Below are 21,578 nucleotides of genomic sequence, written 5' to 3'. Positions count from 1 at the left end.
TACTACAACATGAAGGACTATGACGTCTTTCCAGCTGTTATAGAACTACATTTCCCAGATTGCACTAAGCCTCCTGAGGTAAGCTGGTACTTGTAGTTCCATGCACGGCTTCCACCTCAGCTGTACAAATATATAAACATTTATACTGAAAAAACCCTGTCTGTGAGGCCTAAGGCCGCGAGCCCGAAGTCCCCACAATAAGGCAGGGCACAGCACAGGGAAGTCCTGTGACACACGCGGGACCACCGCATAAATAAGAGCAACAGACCTTTCCGTGTCCACTGCAGACTCCGAGCTCCCACCTCTTGTGTCAGGAAGAGCCGGCGCTTCCGTACTGGGCTGCCCAGTGAATGACACTGCGCCGCTTCCATGGCAACAGCAATGAGTGACACGAGGGAGGAGTGGAAAGGGCGGGGCCGCGGCGTTTGTAAACACAGAGCGGAAAAAAAACTTTATTGACTTGTGAATTCACTCAGGAGACCACGTGACCGGCTAGCGGATCTTCCGTGTATGACTGCGCTGTTAGGTGCCGCCATACGTAAGATGGCGGCGTGGTGGGCTGTGTGCACCTTGTAGCGGGCGCCTCTGCTCTGGCTGGAATGGCTCATGGTTCCGGGGTGATGTGCGGGAGTTGTCGGGGTTGGTACTACAGGCTGAAGCTTGCTGCAAATGTTGTGCTTAATGGCGCCTCTTAAAGGGCTCTGCACATTTGGGGCTCCCTGCTTGGTAGAATATGAATTATTTGTGCACCCGAGTCTAGATGCCTCTGTAACAGCATGTAGCCCTATATAATACATGGGGCGTAGACAGGGCAGGTTCTAGGCGAAATGGGGCCCTGGGGCGGAAAATAATAAGGGGTCCCACCCCCCACATGACACTTGCTGACTTTAACGTCCCGTATTGTAAACAAATGCAAGTGGCAAAGCAACATGTACAAGTAAAAATGTATTTAATATTACAATACATAAATGCTACAAAAAAAGAATCAAAATTCAAAATTTCAAAGTGTAGTGGTATACTGTACTTTGTGTGGCACAGTCTAGTGGTATACTGTACTTTGCATGGCACAGTCTAGCGGTATACTGTACTTTGTGTGGCACAGTCTAGTGGTATACTGTACTTTGCGTGGCACAGTCTAGCGGTATACTGTACTTTGCGTGGCACAGTCTAGCGGTATACTGCACTTTGCGTGGCACAGTCTAGCGGTATACTGTACTTTGCGTGGCACAGTCTAGCGGTATACTGTACTTTGCGTGGCACAGTCTAGCGGTATACTGCACTTTGCGTGGCACAGTCTAGCGGTATACTGCACTTTGCGTGGCACAGTCTAGCGGTATACTGCACTTTGCGTGGCACAGTCTAGCGGTATACTGCACTTTGCGTGGCACAGTCTAGCGGTATACTGCACTTTGCGTGGCACAGTCTAGCGGTATACTGCACTTTGCGTGGCACAGTCTAGCGGTATACTGCACTTTGCGTGGCACAGTCTAGCGGTATACTGCACTTTGCGTGGCACAGTCTAGCGGTATACTGCACTTTGCGTGGCACAGTCTAGCGGTATACTGCACTTTGCGTGGCACAGTCTAGCGGTATACTGCACTTTGCGTGGCACAGTCTAGCGGTATACTAGTCTATGGTATACTGTACTTTGCGTGGCACAGTCTAGCGGTATACTGTACTTGCGTGGCACAGTCTAGCGGTATACTGTACTTTGGCGTGGCACAGTCTAGCGGTATACTGTACTTTGCGTGGCACAGTCTAGCGGTATACTGTACTTTGCGTGGCACAGTCTAGCGGTATACTGTACTTTGCGTGGCACAGTCTAAGCGGTATACCTGTTGTCTAGCGGTATACTGTACTTTGCGTGGCACAGTCTAGCGGTATACTGTACTTTGCGTGGCACAGTCTAGCGGTATACTGTACTTTTTGGCACAGTGTGGGCTATATGTGTATAACATAAACATATTTCACATGAAAACTTACAATTACTTGGCTTGACCCTTGGGGATCTCGAACGCCACTTCCACACTTTGGCCGGGGGCTCGGCGGAGCTGATGTTGTGCTTTATCCTAATGAGAAAGATTTCATAATAAGGATTTGGAGAAGGGGCAGAGGGATAGCAGAGCAGGGAGAGGCTGGTGCTCCTTCTAGGGGGTCATACCACGGGGAGTAATAAAGCCCACCATAACGCCCCCCCCCCAGTAGAAATAAATCTCCTTATAATGTGTCAGTGCAAAAAATACCCCCTTGTAATGTCCCCCAGTTGAGCTAATGTTCCCATAGTGCCCCCATAATGTACCAGTCTAAAATACCTCTATATAGTGCCCCCAGTAAATGCTGCATAGTGCTCCTCTCACCCTTCCTCCTAGTGCCCCCATAATGTACCAGTATAAAATGCCCCTATATAGTGCCCCAGTAGATGCCCTCAGTGTCCCCCATAAATAATTTTGCAAGCATAAAATACCCCTTCTTAGTGCCCTCCGTAGATGACCCCATAGTATTCCTCTTCCCCATAGTACCCACCATGTGTCCCAGTAGAAAAATGCCACTGTACAGAGCCCTCCATATAACATACCACTTCTTTGTAGCCCCAGTAGATGCCCCAAAAGTGCCCACCAATAATGTGCCACCTAATCATGTGCCAGTAGTAAGTGCCCTCATAGATGCCCCCCAATAATTTGCCAGAAAAAAGTGCCCCCATAGTGCAACCTAATAATGTGCCAGTAAAAAGGGCCCCCAATGATGCCCCCCAGGCCTCAATGTGAAATTTCTCCCCCTCCATGTCACGTCATCACCCCCTTCGCGTCACATTATCCCCCCCCCCTTCATCATGGCAGCACATTTCCCATCCTCCCCCCAAATGCACATTTCTCCAGTCCAACTGACTCCAAACACAAACAAAACCGGGCTAGTACACCACTGGCACGGGCGAGATGGTGCCTGGGATGGATCCGATCCAGTTTAATCAACCAACCTACCAGACTGGGGTGGATCACAATCCAGTTTAATCAACCAACCAGTTACTGGTAGGTTGGTTGATTAAACTGGATCGGATCCATCCATCCCATCCCAGGCACCATCTCACCTGTCCCAGTGCCAGTATACTAGCCCGCCCTGGTTTGGACAGTTGGACTGCAGAAATGTGCATTTGGGGGGGGATGGGGCAGTTACGGGTGGTACCAGTAACTGCCCCCCCCAAATGCACATTTCTCCAGTCCAACTGACTCCAAACAGAACCAGGGCCGCAGGCCGGGCTAGTAGTACACTGGGACGGCCCGCACGGGTGAGATGGTGCCGGACAAAGTAAGTCAGTGAGTGGGAAACACTGGGAATGGATGGATGGATCATGGATTCATTAACAACAACAAAACAAGGCTACTTTCACACTTGCGGCAGGACGGATGCGGCAGGCTGGTCTCCCTGTCGGATCCGTCCTTCCGCTGTTTCGCCGCTCCGTCCCTATTGACTATAATGGGGTCCGGGGCTGAGCTCCAGCGCAGCACGGCGGGACTTTTTAGTCCGGCGGCGGCTTTCGCCGTGCTGCGCAGGAGCTCAGCCCCCGTCCCATTATAGTCAATAGGGACGGAGCGGCGGTCCGGCGAAACAGCAGAAGGACGGATCCGACAGGGAGACCAGCCTGCCGGATCCATCCTGCCACAAGTATGAAAGTACCCTAACCAATAAATTATGAACCTACCAGACTGGAACTTGGCTGGGGGCGGCGGGCCTTCCCTGGCGCTCCTGTCACACTGGCTGCCAAATGCCAATGGTATCCAACAATCCGTATCCGCTTGCTTGATTTGCTTTTCTAGTTGCTCCTTCTCCTTGCCAATGCCTCCTGCTCAGTGCACCATCCGATAATCAAGATTCTCTGCTCTGGGTGAGGGGGCGGAGCCTGTGGCAGATGTGCCTGCCTGTGCCGTGCATGCCGCTGCTGGCTGCTCCAGACACTCTTGAATCTCTTAAAGAGACAGAGGCAGCGCAGGCACAGTCAGCGGCCACCTGCGCCCGGCGGGGGGCTCCTCCAGACCACACTTGACTGCAGAGTAGTATTAGTGTGAGAGACACTCCAGTCAACCAGCTGCCTGCGCCCAGCGGGGGGCCCCTCCACACCTGACAGCAGTCTGCAGAAGCCGCCCTGGCCCGCCCAGTGAGTAAGTTAGTTTAGTTTATTAATTAGATTACTGCCGGCTGCCCGCAGAGTCCAGCACTGTCTGATGACTCACAACAATGACATGATTATTTATGAGACGAGTGTCAGTGACAGTGTGTGACAAGTCACAAGTACTGTCTGTCTAATAATAGTAAGGCCGGCGCTGGGGGGCGGGGGCCCCCTAAGGAGCGGGGGCCCGGGGGCAATTGCCCCCCTTGCCTCTATGGTAGTGCAGACCCTGGGCGTAGATATACTCACCTAGCTGGGTGCAGACATACCTGCACAGGGCGCCCTACAGCGACCAATGCTTTACCCACTTACACTTTGGGAAATCTTTTACTATGTCATAGCAACGATTCAAAGGTTTTGATCAGTGGGGTTCAAAGTGCTGAGACCGCCACCGATCACTAGAACGAGGACAGAGAAGCCCGCTCACATATGGCAATCTCTCTGCTTGCTGCATCAGACATAATAGTCCATGATTACGCCTCCTGCAGCCAGGAGAGAGTGCATGCTATAGCAGCTCGTTTCTAGTGATTGGTGGGGGTCTCGGCGTAGACCCTCGACCATCAAAACTTTTGGCGTGTCGTTATGACACGTATCAAAAAGTTTTCCCAATGTACAGGAGCACTTTAAAGTAGCACTCCACAAAAATGTTTAGTCTCTGACCTTGTAAGTAAGTGATGTAAACTGAAGTGAAAGTAGTCTCACCAGTGACTGCAATTGTGAATTATAACCTCCCTTCTGATCCTCAGCTGTCTCATGTGACCAACACTCTGACTTTCCAAACACAGCATTTTTCTTATTAGAGTACTCGATTCATCTTAAAAAAATAATCCTTTACTGCAGCCCTAGTGTTGACCCCTGACACAGCTGAGGAGCAGAAGGGAGGTTATAGCTCACAAATACAATCTGGTAAGATTACCTTCACTACAGTTTACATCATGTACCTTTCTGACAGGTCAGAGCATTAAGCATTTGTGGGAGTGCTACTTTAAAGGGGTTATGCCATGATTGATGTAAAAAATTTCTTTTAATCAGACCTATAGTAAATGACTATTCCTTTCTAACAAAGTTAGAACCAGCCCTGTACCGCACATGGATCACGGTCCCATTTAAGTCAGTGGGTCCGCACCTCAATACGAGATTCACACGTCCCCGTACATTGCGGACCAATATTTGCGGTCCGCAGCACTGGCACAGCGATCATACGGTCGTGTGAATGGGCCCTTAAACTGAGCACGTTGGACCAGCACAGTGAGATGGACAAAAAAATATGGGAAATCCCAAACAGCAGGTGGCGCTATACAGATGCATTTTATTGAATAGCTCACTGGCTATGCTAAATTTTTAAGTACATGCAATTACAAAAGCATTCAGATCCAGGTGCTGGTTTGAAAAATGTAGAATATGTTTCGTGACACAACCCCTTTTTTTGAAGCATTGGTCCATTACATATGGTTGCATACAGTGCCATACCTCCTTCATTCTTGAAATCAGCGGCATCTGAGCTCATGAACTTCTTGTGTCAAATGATAATTTTGAAGAACATCATTATTTAGTGCAGATGCCCCTTCCAAATGCTGAAGGAAATTCATGCTGCAGAAAATGTACCAGTTCTGCAACTTCATGGGTTGTCTCATCTCATCTTCGGCATTAGGATATGCCGTCAGTGTCGGATTGGTGCAGGTCCCTCCTCTGGGAGTCACTTCTATCTCCAAAACAGGGCCCCTGAAGTGAACAGAGAGCATCTGTCCGTCCGCTGCCACCCTCCGTTTGCCACTATGGTTGTTTCACAAACAGCTAAGCACTGGCTCAACTACGTCCGGCAGTCCCATAGTGGTTGAATGGAGCGGTGTCTGCGCTAGTGTACTGCACTCGCCATTCACATCTATGGGATTTCCGAAAACAGCCAAGCACGCTTGCTTGATTATTTTCGGAACTCCCATGATAGTGTGCTCTCCTTCACTTTGAGGGGCGCACTCTGGAGATAGGTGGGTCCCACACCTATCTCACATTGATGGCATACCCTAACGATATGCCATCAATGTCTGAGATGGGAATACCCCTTTAACGGTGTTATCTGGGAGATGGTTGTGCTCACCTTCACTGATGGCTGAGGCCAGTGGTTGGCAGATTGGGCATTTCCTGTGTTGAGAAGGACCAGGAAGCCAAGACCAGCATGGTCCTGTGGACGTAAGTATGACTTCTTTTCTTTGTTGGTGACTCTCAGAGCAGTGGCGATCAGCATGCAGTAAAAAAAAAAATATGCATATGCATTAATGAATGCCATAACAGCCTATTGGTGACAGATGCCACTGGGCTCCATTAAACGTATGCGGCAAGAGGCTCTGGTGACATCACTGTCCTTAAATAGAAGCTTCTCCAGCAGCCAACCTTCAGCTGCGAGGCGCCACTACAATCATCCAGATATAATGTTCACATTATACAACCGTCCAATATGTCAGCGCTAGACATGCATCCTTCCTGCATTTTGGAAATGGGCTTTAAGTCCCTGCCTGCTCCATCCAGGCAGCCCCAGTAATTTTCTGATTGTCCCCCCCCCCCCCCCAAGCCCCTGGACACAGCAGCAGGATTCAGATAGCTTTTGCCAGCTGCTCGGTGAAGCTCCAGTGGGGTATTTGCCCATATATTTTGTCACTTATGGCAGGAGCTTCCCCGAGCAGTTGGTTCCTTAAAAAGGCTTTCCTGGTAGGTACAGAACAAAATCATTTCTGCAAGGGCAAAACAGGTAAGTACCCTCTCTTGATCCTCTCCCTAAAAATCCACCCAGTCCCTGGCAGCTGAGGTCCCTAGATTTGTAGAGATGAGTAGGGGCCTGCAACAACATATGCCACTGTATGCCTTCAACAGATGGCTAGTGCAGTGTGAACATAGCCTTATCTCCTAGCGCTTGCTTATTTGTTTTCTTACAGTGTTTGCATTGGGTTTTTTGCAGAGCAATGAAACGGAGAGAGAAAAATGTAGAAGCAACCGATCCATCTACCATTTCTTCAATACGATCCACTAGAAACATTTCTGTTCGTAAGTGGAGGGGGGGGTGTGTTTTTTGCTCACAGGGTGGCTTACCACTGCCATTTTCTTAGCATTCTCTACAGAGAAAAAAATTGTGTTAGGAAAAAAAAAAATCAAGAAAGACAAAAAAAAAAATCCACCTAATTTTTTTTGCGGATAGGATGCGGTCCCATTCATTTCAATGGGTCCACAAAAAATGCGGAGAGCACACCGTGTGCTGTCCGCATCAGTATGTCCGTTCTGTAGCCCTGCAAAAAAAATAGAACATGTCCTATTCTTGTCCTTTTTAGGCATTGTTACAATGGATCCGCCCCAAAAAAAAACGGATGGCATCCGTTTTTTTTTTTTTTTTTTTTTTTTGCAGATCCATAATTTGCAGACCGCAAAACGCATACGGTCGTGTGCATGTAGCCTAAGTGTAATGATAAATCTGGCCCAATGTGCTTTCACTGATGGTCGTTAGGAGATGTAGAGTTATTCTTCAGTTTTTCTTTATGCAAATCAAAAACTGATTGCATCCATGTTGAAAAACGGAAACACTGAACGCAATCGCAGACAAAACTGATTTAACTTCCTGAAAAGCCATCAGTTTTTCACTGAATAGACCCTGACTCATTACATATATGTAGGTGTCAAATCGTTTTTTTGACACAATAAAAGCACACAGAGCTATGGGGACTGGGTATTGCGGATGTGCTAGCGGCCATCTAGCAACCTATGTCCTCAGCTCTCTACACAAAATCCCGGTGACAGGTTCCCTTTAAAATCCACACCGCAGGTCATTTTATGTTGCCTTCTTTTTTGCAGCATGTGGATGAGACTTTTGCAGTGACGAATCAGCAGAATTTATGCCATGTGTGAACATACCCTTTAGGGGCCATACACATGACCGTATATTTCTGTCCGCATCTGTACTTCCGTTCCGTGGCCCCACAAAAAAGATAGAACATGTCCTATTTTGGTCTGTAATTGTAGATAAGAATAGGCTTTTCTACACAGGAGAAAGACCATCCAGTCCGCAAAATGTGGAACGCACACAGACTGTATCCATGTTTTCCAGACCGCAAAAATGGATACAGCCGTGTGAATGAGCCCTATAATTTATAGTAGGGGCTCGTTATTCCTTATGATATACCAGCTGCTACACAGCCTCTTTTTAAGGGTAAAGGGGGAAATGCTAACTGGCTAAAACACAGAACTGTATTAGGCTTTGTTCACATCTGTATTGGGCTTTTTGTTCTTCTGTTCTCTCATAGGAATGACTGATTCATGACTAGATGGACCCTATTGACTATAATGCGCTCCATCGGGTTTCCATCATGGTGTACATCCTTTTTTTATTTTTTTATTAAAAAATATATATATATTATTTAGACAAAACGGTGAAACATGTTGCGCTATTTTGTTCTTAATTTTAGTGATCCGCCTCCCTTGTGACAGAACTGTCCGTGTGGTCATACGATCAGCAGCAGGACTAAGGCTGTAATACATAGCCATATTCCTGCCCGAGATTGGAGATAACACCAAGCCTAGCAGCTTAACCCCTTAGATGTTGCGGTCAGTAGTGACTGCGGCATCTGAGATGAGATCAATCTGCTCAGCTCCTTCTGCTCTATAACATGCTGCCTGAAGCTTACTTTACATTTTTATGGTGATGGGTTCATTTTTTATTTTTATATATTTTTTTTGTTAAATTAATGAAACTTTTAAAGGGGTTGTCCGGGTTCAGATCTAAACCCGGTTATATCCCCTTCTTCACCCAGGCAGCCCCTCTGAGATTTCATGCACACATTTCATGCCCCGATGTCCTCCCTTGCCCAGTATCGCACTTTTTTTGTTGACATTTTTACACTGCTAGTGTTCCCGGTGATGCCACTGGCACTAATGGGCTTTAGCGCTGCTCTAGCCGAGACCTGGTACGTCACCAGATCTAATGAAAAAGCCCTTGCCCTGCACAATCCAGCGGAAGGCAAGGGAGAGCTTTGGAGCATGAAATGCTCATCTCAGAGGGGCTGCCTGGGTAAACAAGGGGATAACCCCTTTTAAAAAAAAAAAAAAAAACGGACTGTTCATACCATGCATCCAATATCAGAAGCCACTGGCTAAACAGGAATATTGGGGGAAGTTTTTCCTTTTGTAAAGGAAAACTGCCTTAGTTGCCACTAAGAACCAGATTCCACCCTTCGTTTCCAAAGGAAAGTGAAAAGTGGTATCTAGTTGCTATGGGCAAAATTAGCCAGTTTTCTTTTACTCCAGTTTTGATAAATCTCCTCCATTGTTTTGATTTTATCTGATTACATTTCTTTTGTTCTCTGCTTTCTTTGCTATTCTTTTGTTTTATTAGTAGCAGATTGCAGTTTCTGTAGGCAAAGTGCATTCCCATGGGAGCTCATTCAGTCAGGGATCTGATGGAAAGTACTGCCGAGCTGCATTTATCAACTGACAGTAATGGTGATGTTTGCTTTTCTAGGCGAAGCAAAAATATTCTGGCAGAATCAGCGCAAGGAAGGGAACATAGATGTTATATTTAAGGAGGTTCAGAGCAATCTGCAGCTTCTGTGTCAGAAAATCAAAGATGGTTCGGCAACAAACAAAGGTTGGTCTGATAAATAACTTGCTGTATTTTTAAGCTCTGTTCACATCACATTTCCGTCTGGAGTATTTTCCAACATATACCTCTGTTGGAAGGCTCAGGTGTATGCCACTGTAGTGACTGACAGCCTTCGCTATATGACTGTGTATTCAGAGATGGCTGTCAATCACTGATAGGACCGCCTCCTTGACTTCAGAGATGGCTGTCAATCACTGATAGGACCGCCTCCTTGACCTCAGAGATGGCTGTCAATCACTGATAGGACCCCCTCCTTGACTTCAGAGATGGCTGTCAATCACTGATAGGACCGCCTCCTTGACTTCAGAGATGGCTGTCAATCACTGATAGGACCGTCTCCTTGACTTCAGAGCCCAGAATGAGCAGGAAATTAAATGAACAGATTCTAAGTTATTTATAAAATCTTTTCCCATAAAACAATATATCAGTCTGCTCAGCTCCTCCTGCTCTATAACATGGTGCCTGAAGATTACTTTGCATATTCATGGTGACAGATTCCCTTTAAGCCATGTTCTTATCAGTTTCAAAGGAGTTTAGCTATAATGAGTGTTTGAAGTCAGGAGATCAGAGATAAGGCTTCACATCCTTTGTCAGCTGACAGGACTCGGGAGGGATTGACTGATATATGCGGTCGCTTCTCGGCCTTTTGGCTAAGATCAAGTGTAGTATTTGTTCTTCAGACCCAGTTGAGCTAGCTCCTGGGACTGTACTCCATTCATGGGGAACCATGGATGTTGAGCAGAATTGAGAAACGGTAAACAGTACAGCGCAGGGTATGGCGAGGCCCTGTGCGAGACGGCCTGGGCTCTGCTGGATCGAAGCCGGGAGGCGTAGTTGTGTTGAAAGCCCGAAGCGCATAGTGCCCAGGAGTGGTGACCCTGGGGTGCCTAAACTCACAGGGTGTCTGGGCCCACGGAGTATGGCACATTTGCACAGAACTTCGTTTTCTTCACAATTTTAGCACACACCTCTTTTTGCTCAGCTTCGGCCTTGACAAGATGAGGGATTTTTATAATTCCAGCTGAATGTCCGGGCCGTAACCGACACACATTCACTTATTTATTTTTGTGTTTTCACTGTGTGCATTTTACACGTTTGTTTGTCAGTCACTGGATTCGAGGTTGCGGCGCCCTTATGGGCAACCCACCTTGAGGTCTAGGGGGGGGTTTGTATGGCCATATTGGTTCCTCACCCGCCTGCAAACCCCCTTGGGCTCTCCTTCCAGGGAGAGTCCAGACCTTGTTGAAGCTCCTGGCTGACGCCCTGGGTGGCAGCTGAGGTGAAAGCCGGGAGCGCAGGTTGCCACTTGTCCCAGTCCCTTGCAGGAGCCATAGGCCCGGAGGGATAGGGGATGGTTTGTGGGGGGGGCCCTTCTTCTGTTGGAGAGGGCCTGCAATATACGCACGTTTTTTTGTTTGGCACGCTGCACGATTTTGTTGCACGGGTGAAGAAGGCACGGACTTTGGGCTTTAAAAAAATTAAATTAAAAAAAATAAAGATATATGTGGTTAAATATCACAAAAACTGCAGAATTTTTTTTTTCCATAAAAACCAACAGAAAAAAATTATTTTTAGCCCAAAATTAGTACAATGCAATCATAAAAAAAAATGCAAAGCCTTTAAATATTTTTTCTGACATTTACATACTGATCACTTATCCTCTGAATAGGTCACCAATATCTGATCAGTGGGGGGTCTGACACCCAGGACCAGCACGATCAGCTGTTTGAGAAGGCTCCGATGCTCCTGTGAGCACTGCGGCCTTCTCCGTGCTCACCAAGCACAGTGCCATACATTATATAGTGGCTGTGCTTGGTATCGCAGCTCGGCACCATTCACGTCTAACTGGCTGAGTTGCGTACAGGTCACTGGCTTAGGCCTTTTTCACACAACCGTTTTTTTTTTTTGTTGTTTTTTTTTTCGTTTACGGGCTGTTTTTTGCATTCCGTATACAGAACTATTCATTTCAATGGTTCCCCCCCAAAAAAAACAGAATGTACTCTTTATGCATTCGGTTTCCATTTTTCTGTTATGTTGGAAAATAGAACATGTCCTATTATTGCCTGCAAATCACGGAAGTGCATCCGTATGTCTTCCGTATCCGTTCCGTTTTTTGCGGAACCATCTATTGAAAATTTTATGCCCAGCCCAATTTTTTCTATGTAATTACTGTATATGCCATACGGAAAAACGGAACAACGGATCTGTGAAAAACGGACCGCAAAACACTGAAAAAGCCACGTGTGAAAGAGGCCTTTGAGCACCAATGCCTTCTCAAATAGCTGATCGGCGGGGGTCCCGGGTGTCGAGGAGTTAGGTTTTTAGTATTTAACCCCTTCACGTCTGCAATCTGTATATATACGTGATAGCTGCACATACCCCGTGCAGCTACCACGTATATAAACGTTCTGGCAGCTCTTTAATCCAAGCGCTGCATACAGTGCAGAAATGCCGGCAAGGGACCAATCAGAGTGGTCCCTTGCCAGCAATCGATCCGATTGGTTAGTCTGTGCAGACTAACCAATCGGATCGCGTCAGTGTTAAAATGCCGGTTTCAGGCTCTGATCTGCGCTCTGCAGATCAGAGCCTGAAATCGGTAATGTGTCCTGAAGCCCCCGATCTGTGCCCCCTTGAAGCCCCAGATCTGTGCTCCTTGTTCTTGATCTGCCCCCCGATGCGGTCCGCCCCTTCTGCCCCGATCTGTGCCCCCTTCTTGTCAATATTCTTATGCTGACCCCCCCCCCCCCCCCCCCGATGCGGTCCGCCCCCTCCTGCCCCCATCTGTAAGTAAAATGCTGTCCCCCTATCCCCGTGTCCAGCGCTCTCCGCTGTCCCCTGCCCCCGATGCGGTCCCCCTTGTGTGTGTGATGGCGGCGGCTCCATTCCTGAGCCGCCGCCATCAGCAGCATGTGTCAGCTCTATGCTGACACTGCTGTAACCCCATAGATGCCGCAGTAGCGGCATCCATGAGGTTAATAGAGGGAGGGGGCTCCCTCTCTCTCAACCATCAGGGCTGCTGCGATCGCAGCGCCCGATGGTTGCCATGGCAACCGGACGCTTTGCAAAGGCGTCCAGTGCTGCCACCTACAGGCATCTGATTGTATTATACTTTGCAATGCAAGAGCATTGCAAAGTATAGTACAACTATCAGCCCCACTGGATCTTCAAGATCCAAGAGGGAACTGATAAAAAAAATGTGAAAATAAAAGTAAAAAAATAAAAATGTAAAAAATAAATTTACTTTTCCTATTAAAAAAAAACAAAAAAACAAACAAAAACCACACATATTAGGTGTCACCGCGTCCGTAACGACCATCTCTATAAATATATCACATCATCAACCCCGTCCAATAAGCACCATAAAAAATAAAAACGGTGTAAAAAATAAGCCATTTTTGTCACCTTACATCACAAAAAGTGCAACACCAAGCGATCAAAAAAGGCGACTATACCCCAAAATAGTACCAATCAAACCGTTACCTCATCCCGCAAAAAATGAGCCCATATTTAAGACAATCACCCAAAAAATAAAAAAGCTATGGCTCTCAGACTATGGAGACACTAAAACATGATTTTTTTGGTTTCAGAAATGCTATTATTGTGTAAAACTTAAATAAATAAGAAAAAGTATACATATTGGGTATTGCCACGTCCGTAACGATCTGCTCTATAAAACTGTCACATGACCTAACCCCTCAGATGAACGCTGTAAACAAAAAAAAAAAAAAAAAAAACTGTTCCAAAACAGCCAATTTTTTGGCCACCTTGTCCCATAAAGTGTAATAATGAATGATCAAAAAATCCTATGTACCCAAAAATGGTACCAATAAAAACTTCAACTCTTTCTGCAAAAAATGAGCCACTGCACAAGACGATCGGTATAAAAAAAAAAAACATATGGCGTTCAGAAAACCAATCCAGCAAAATCTGCCTTCCAAAAACCATACAGTGTTCCTTTCCTTCTGCGCCCTGCCGTGCGCCCTTACATCAGTTTACGACCACATGTGGGGTGTGTCTGTAAACCGCAGAATCAGAGTAATAAATATTGAGTTTTGTTTGGCTGTTAACCCTTAATGTGTTAAAGAAAAAAATGTAATAAAATAGAAAATCTGCTAAAAAAGTGAGATTTAGAAATTTCATCTCCATTTTCCTTTAATTCTTGTGGAACACCTAAAGGGTTAATAACGTTTGTAAAATTGGTTTTAAGTAACTTGAGGGGTGTAGTTTCTACAATGGGGTCATTTATGGGGGGTTTCCACTATGTAAGCCCCACAAAGTGACTTCAGACCTGCACTGGTCCTTAAAAAGTGGGTTTTGGAAATTTTCTTAAAAATGTTAAGAATTGCTTCTAAACTTCTAAACCTTGTAATGTCCTAAAAAATTTAAATAACGTTTCCAAAATGATGCCAACATAAAGTAGACATGTGGGGAATGTTATGTAATAAATTTTTTATGAGGTAACACTTTCTGTTTTAGAAGCAGAGAAATTGAAATTTAGAAAATTGCTAATTTTTACAATTTTTTGGTAAATTTGGGATTTTTTCCAAAAAAAGGAGATATATATTGACTCAAATTTATGACTGTCATGAAGTACAATGTGTCACGAGGAAACAATCTCAGAATGGCGTGGATAAGTAAAAGTGTTCCAAAGCTATTACCACTTAAAGTGACGCATGTCAGATTTGTAAATTTTGACCTGGACACTGGGGCATCAATGACCTTTGGTCATGAAAGGGTTGAGTATCTGAAAACCCCTTTAATTTCTTCCAGTTTAAATAATGTACCATGCTTGGCATAGTGTTCTGGTCTCGACTAGAATTACCTGTAGACACAGGACTGTTCATATTGGCAGTACAAAGGGAGGGCATGTGCTGAGGGGAACATTTCCAGGTAAGGTGCGGCCTACTTTATGGGCAGAGTCTAAGGCACTAGATAGTTTGTGCCTGTGGGATCCTGAGATGTTAATTGGCCACTGATTTCTCATAGAAATTCATGCATTTTTTCATTTTGCTTCATTTAGATTACTTGAGAGCTCGGATTTTAGTGAATGAGGCAAGTTTGGAGGACTATGAAGCCTGCCATTCTGGTAAGTGTTGTATTAGGGTGAACAACGTGTCTGACAGAGGCTGACCAGTGATCGAGTTAGAAAAACATGGCTGCTTTCCTCCAGAACTGTGCCGCAGGTTATGTGGGGTATTGCAGTGGAGCTAAGCTGCACTACCAGACATGACCCATGGACTAGGGTGGTGCTGTTTTTAGAAGAGAATAGCCTTTTTTTCAATCCTGTACAACTTCTTTAAATGTTTTTAAGTGGCACAACCCCATCCACATGGATGGATTTATTTGCTGGAATTTAAGAAACAAATCTCCTGTGCGTGTATACAAATATTATCTGGAATACTGAGCATGCTGTATGCCATTTGACTATTTGATTGAAATATTGAATTGGAGAAGAGTTCAGCATTGTATGGTCAGCATTCATATGTAAAATAACAGGTGTCCAGCTTAGAATTGGCAGCTTTTTTTTTTTTCAATAGTTTAATAGAAAATTGAGCTATCTCCGTACATGGGACTAACAAACATTTAAATCAAACCCTGACCTTACATGGCATTGATGCAAAGTGACTTGAAGGCAGCATTTTTTTTATTTATTTCATATTTGTATTAATTTTTAATTTTCAAATCCAAAAGTAATAAAACAACCCACCACCCCTCTCCAACTCCCTGTAACAAAACATCGGTGCACTAGTCCAAGAGGAGCCTAATCCAATAAATTGTAACCTCGGTGTCTGTCGTCTATTATTGCAGAGATCAGAGAAGTGTGACCACACACATAATGAAACCCTTAGGCCACCACCCGCACGCGGTGCAGATTATGCACACTTTTTCTGAGATGACTCTCGTGCAGAAAAAACGGTGTAATACAGTACCAGCAAAGTGTATGAGATTAGACAAATCTCATGTACTCTTTGCATATACACTTGTATAGAAGCGATCCGTACCATTGAAATGAATGGGATGGCTTGGGTGTAATTACACCTGCTTACCGCTGCAGATGCAACGGCGAGAAGGTAAACAGTGAAGGGGAGGCAGCGCTGGCACGGCACGCGCCTTCTCTTCAAACAGCTAATCGGAGGGGGTGCCGGGTGTCGGACCCCAGCCGATCTGATATTGATTACCTATCCTGAGGATAGATCATTAATAAATATAACTTGGACAACCCCTTTAAGCCTAAAAAAGCATCATCCAGTATCCTAACCTGACATACTTTTATACTGGATGCTCAAGGTGCACATGAACATTAGACCACCCACACCGCCCTGCCTTAAACCAGTCCCATCCTGTATCTCGTCAATCTTCACCATGCCCGTCCTGACATATCAATCCAGAGAGGCCACAATTTATCAAATTTAGGAGGCAACAATTATTTAGTAGAAGGCGCCTCACAGCGAACTCTTCCAGGTATTTGTTAATACTGCAGAGCATTGATTCTAGTAAATGTGCAGGAAGACTTTTATAGATGGCAACATTTAATTATGTTTGATGTCATTTCGGTGTACAGGGCGTTGCCAGTTGGTCAATAAACATTCCCTTAGGGTGGTGTCGCACAGCTTTTTGTGGCTGTTTTTTGAGCCAAAGCCAGAAGTGGGCTGCAAGGGAATGAAAAATATAAAGGAAAGACTTCTACCTCTCCGTCCTGCTGGATCCACTGCTGGCTTTGGCTGAACCCCTGCCACAAAAAGCTGTGTGTGACAACACCCTTCAGATCCTAAAATAGTATGATGGATCAGTTAAAATTGTCATCTCAGATACATTGGCTTTTTTAATCGCATATTAGCCTATGGGATATATATATATTTTTTTTCCTTTAAACGGGGGGGATAATTTTCTGGAAATAATTTTATGAAGTCACTCCATGTATTCTACTTGCCCTGACTGCTCCTCTTTGTTTGGACTTTTAGCGTGGCAAAGAGTCTGGCTTAAAGATGGATTTACAAGGGGCAATAATCGGGCAAATTGTCGGAAACAAACGTTTAGGTGAACACTCGTTCCCGACAAGCAAAACGCTCGTTCATCGGGTGATCCTGTCGTTCGTGCAGACCCCTAAATTACAGTTTCTAGGCAGCACAATGTGCTGTCTAAAAAGAGATCTGCCTGGAAACAATGCAGCTGTGTAAAGACAAGTGATTGCAATAGCGACTGCTCATCCTCATACTGTGGAGGAGATTGGTGCATGTAAATGCAGTGGTCTCTTCCACTGAAAGAGCAGCTGACTGTTGGGAAGAAAAAAAAGGGGAAATTCCAGCTATAGAGTTTACAACCCAAAAAATAAAAATAAAAATAAAAAATGGTTCTCCTTATTACAGAATTTTTTTTTTTATATTCCGTTGTCTGCTTCACCCAATTTACCATTGTTGTAGAGCAAGAATAGAGCGAGACAACCAGATCAGTGCAATCCCAAGACAGAACATGAACAAACGTGTAGAAATGGTAAAAAAAATAATAAAAAATAGGATCAGTGAAAAATGTAGGAGCCAAATAAAAAAAATTGTCGCCAAATTCTTGTTGTAACATAAGGGTCAGAAACGGGGTTCTCTTTAGCCTCTTGGCTAATAGTTTTTCCATTCATAAACCTCCACATTGAGCTCCCAGCAGCAGATAGAAGCCTGCAGGGCACGTTGGCACTTCTGGTGACATCACCTTGGCACATGGTCTTTACTTGGCAGAGGCTCCGTTCCCGCCATGCTGTTTCTGGCACTTTGAGTAGTCGGCATTGGCGACTACGGATGAGACGTTGGCCGTCCTACACATCAGCCGTACTGTGCATACAAAAAGGATGGACCAAGTGCAACAAAAAAAAGAGGGGTGTAAAAGTGGTTGTCCCAATGACCATTTATTACATAACCACAGGTTAGATAAGCCTGGGGCTACATGGTGACTTTGGCCCCTTGCAGACGAGCTTTACTCCCGCAGCGAGTCCGCAACACAGCACCCGGCCTGACCTCCCAGCACTGACTGGAATAACATAGCATTATATTGATTTATGATGCTATGTAACCCTTACAGTTCTGGAATGTATTGGATAACACAAACTGTAAGGGTTACATAGCGTCATAAATCAATATAATGTTATGTGATCCCCCAGCAGCGCTGGGAGGTCAGGCCGGGAGCTACGTTGCGGACTCTCTGCGGGAGGAACGCTAGTCTGCAAGGGGCCTTTGGCTGTGACAAACATCACATGGCCAGAGATCACAGTGTAGCAATGCAGCATTGCCACTAGTGAGAGGGGTCATTTTGGGACCTGCACATTGTCATGACAGCCCCAATAATTCTCACAACTGTAGGGTTGCAATGTGACCCCATTCACGGGCACGATTAGAAACCCTGCACTACATTACGATTGGTCGTGCTGGAAACAGTGCATTCCTTTTTTATTTAGCACACAAAGTGCACCAGGCCCTGTGACCGTAAACCAGCTATGGAATCGGTTTCATCTGCTGGTGTGAGGAGACAAAGCCCAGCGTTACCCGGCAGTCTGTGTGTGGCTGAGCGCTCTGCAGCTGTCCACCATCATTGCCGTCTCTTCTCCACCACTTACCCCTTACGTGGGGGGCACAGGGAACCCTCAGTACATGGCGCAGAGTACGCAGAACGCTCACCTCTGTGCCTCGCATGACTGAAAAAACCTGTCTACTTTAGCTGCCCCTTGTCTATGGCGCAGTCGGCAGTGAGCGCACTCCCCGTTTTGATAACTGAAAAGCAAGGAGCTGTGTTCAGCGCGGGAGAAGGGGGGGTGAGGAGCAGCCAATGGCATGGCAGCACGCTGATACTGACCAATCAGCAGCCTCCTCACTAATAACACAGCTCTGTTATTGGATTGCTGTGTGTCTGCTGGATGCAAGACCTTTTCTTCTTAAAGCGGCAGAGCAGCGGAGGGTCTAGGCGCAAATGGCGAGAAGACTACAAAGTCTTGTCGCCATTTTGCAATTCTAAGTCACATTGGTGACCATTTTGGTCGCCATCTGGAGCCCTGTAGGATCCAATAATTGAGGAAAAATTCCCAAGAATTATGTACTCTGGGAGAGCAGAGAGAAGTAACTTGGTTCAGCCTCGCAACACCCATATAAGCTCACTGAGGGCTTATTGAATTACCCAATTACTTATCCCGCACAGAAAGACAGGCAGGTCATACAATCTATGAGCTACATAAAATTAAATCATATGGTAATTAGCATTGCACAAAACTGATTTAATATTTTATAAAATTACCCATCCAGTGTGAGTCCTTAAATGATCACTGAGCTTTGAAAATAGTTTTTATATGTCATAGTGATATCAAAGGTTTTGATCAGTGGATGTCCAAGTGCCGAGACCCCTACCGATCGCTAGAACAAGGAGAGAGAAGCGCTCTCATATTGCACTCTTTCTCTTTACTAGAAGAAAGGGAAACAATGAAAGGTATCTGGGCTGGTCTCGGTTCCCTATCTTTTGATTCCAGTTCCCCACCAATCAAAACCTTTGATATTTCTCTACGACATCAAAAGTTTTTTGAAATCTTAGTGACCATTAAAATATTTTCTTTCATTCCATAAGAGTCTATAAATTTCTGACAAAGCCATTTTTATATTTTACTTTCCAGGGGGGAAAAAATTGTGATTTCTATAGAGACTTTTCAGAAAATGTGAACCCATTATTTATTTATTTTTTTCACAAACTTCCGACTCCCTAATACCTATATTCTACCAAACGTAAATTGTGCCAAAGAGGAGTTAAGGTGGATTTATACGGGTCGATGGAACAGCCGATTATCGGGAATGACTTGTTCCTTCCCAACAGTCGGCTGCTCGCTCAGTGAAGGAGACCGCGCATTTATAAGCAGCAATCTCCTTCACTGTAAGAGGATGAGCGATCCCTCGACCCCTTACCGAATCATGGTTTTTGAGCAGCAGATCACTGTTTAGACAGCACGATATGCTGTCCAGGAACCATGAACTGTTGTTTCTGCATGAAAGGCAGGATCACGCGATGAACAAGCGTTTTGCTTGTTCATCGGCTGATTGGCAGCACATTTAGATGACCAGATTATTGGGAATGAATCTGGCCGATTATTGGTACGTGTAAATCAACCTTAAAGGACAAAGCACAAGCGTTTTTGTGATTATTTTTTTCCTCCCCTCCCCCACAGATTTTGCAGAGAAAGTATCTGAAGATGAGGACAGTTCACCAGTAAAGACAGAAGAGCCTTATTCAATTTCCATCAGCAGTGAAGTGTATGTATAACTAGCTTTGTTACTAAAGACCGCTTTACGCTGCAAGATATAGCAGACGATTGTCTGGAAGGCAGTGTTCCTTCCTAGCAATTGCCTGCTCGTCAGTGGAGGTGTGCATTTACATGCAGCAATCTCCTCCATAGTATGGGGTAGGAGCAATTGCTAATGCCATCGACTATCCCCTTGCAAAATCATTGTTTGTCAGCAGCAGAGTGCTGTTTAGACAGCATGATCTGCTGCTGGCAAATGATGATATAGATCAGGCATGCTCAACCTGTGGTCCTCCAGCTGTTGCAAAACTACAACTCCCAGCATGCCTGAACAGCCTACAGCAGGGCATGGTGGGAGTTGTAGTTTTACAACAGCTGGAGGGCCGCAGGTTGAACATCCCTGATTTAGTTGATCGCATGAATGATCCTAGTACCCAATGAACGAGCGCTCTGCTTGTTTATCGGGTAATCTTTGCCACCTTAAGGCCCCTTTCACACGGGCGAGTTTTCTGCGCGGGTGCAATGCGTGAGGTGAACGCATTGTACCTGCACAGAATCCGGACCCATTCACTTCAATGGGGCTGTGCAGATGAGCGGTGATTTATGCAACCTATAGACTTCTATTATGACGGAATGAATAAAGGAATGCCTCTAAAGGCATTCCGTTATGCATTCAGTCATAAAATTGCGTTAAGGTCCGTCATAACGGAATCCATAACGCAATTCTGCTTTTACCAGTAAACTAATCGCAAACGAATTTCAAAATATAAAAATTTGCTGATCTCTAATTGTTAGCGATTATATGGCCGATGTTCACCAGTGTAAAGGGGCCGTAAGGGTCACTATTGATCTGCTGCCAGCACTGATTGCTGCCTCTGTTCCCTTCTATCTATTACCTGCGTGTCCCTGGTTGGTAAATAAAATGGAGGAGAGCAGATTTGGCAGCTATAAGTGACAGTAAGTGTCCTCCAGTGTGTAACACTTACTGTCAACACTGTGGTCAGAGTATTTTGGTATTATTCAGACATGGCATATCATGCATCCCGAGGAGACTCTTAAACTGCTTTTTCACCCAGAAATCGCAGCTCTCACATGCCCGTACAATAGAGTGAGGACACTGGCACTCAGTCTATGGAAACTAATGGAATTGCCTAAGTAAGAGTGAAAATGGTGATGTTTTGAAATGTGTAACAGATTCCAGCAGCATGGATATGCCTGGGCCCCTACAGTCAAATGTTCTCTTTCGACAGAAATCTTGCAGAATTCTGTATTAATCTTTGGATGTGAAAACATCACGTTAATGAACATGAACAATCCACATCTCCTGATGAAATTTGAAAGAGAAGGCAGGAGATCCAGAATGAAACCAGAGGACACTGTACAATGCCCAAAATTCACTCCTGCAGAGGTCTGAGATGTGGCTTCAGAGCGCTGCAGTGTGGGCTTCGGGCATAGTACGTTTGCCTAGCACCATTGCCACAGCTAGAGGTTGCTCATCCTGTGGCCATTTGGAAAAA

At 45.4% G+C, this 21,578-nt stretch overlaps 2 protein-coding genes and 1 pseudogene across 4 annotated transcripts in view; 2 read left to right on the top strand and 1 right to left on the bottom strand.

Annotated features, from left to right (window-relative positions):
- The window catches only part of CAB39L (calcium binding protein 39 like), an 84,121-nt gene extending 83,770 nt beyond the window's left edge, over positions 1–351 (bottom strand). Inside the window, exon 1 of the mRNA XM_044286417.1 lies at positions 269–351. The gene's annotated coding sequence lies outside the window, so the exon portion shown is untranslated. The remainder of the gene's footprint in view (positions 1–268) is intronic.
- The window catches only part of SETDB2 (SET domain bifurcated histone lysine methyltransferase 2), a 49,257-nt gene continuing 27,705 nt past the window's right edge, over positions 27–21,578 (top strand). The window contains exons 1-5 of one of the 3 annotated variants that reach the window (XM_044286415.1): positions 27–78; positions 7,113–7,198; positions 9,660–9,785; positions 14,821–14,886; positions 19,987–20,071. In XM_044286415.1, the coding sequence (XP_044142350.1) occupies positions 7,117–7,198; positions 9,660–9,785; positions 14,821–14,886; positions 19,987–20,071 (359 nt within the window). In that variant the 5' untranslated portion in view covers positions 27–78; positions 7,113–7,116. Of the gene's footprint in view, positions 79–495; positions 640–3,628; positions 4,155–7,112; positions 7,199–9,659; positions 9,786–14,820; positions 14,887–19,986; positions 20,072–21,578 lie in introns of those variants that run through there. The other 2 variants (XM_044286413.1, XM_044286414.1) reach the window with 2 other exon arrangements.
- Positions 10,431–10,515, top strand: LOC122933587 (annotated as a pseudogene).

The sequence above is a fragment of the Bufo gargarizans genome, chromosome 3, assembly GCF_014858855.1.
Source record: "Bufo gargarizans isolate SCDJY-AF-19 chromosome 3, ASM1485885v1, whole genome shotgun sequence".
Lineage (NCBI taxonomy): Eukaryota > Metazoa > Chordata > Amphibia > Anura > Bufonidae > Bufo > Bufo gargarizans.
The sequence above is the reverse complement of the archived record's forward strand: the minus strand, read 5'-3'. Positions and strand labels throughout refer to the sequence as shown.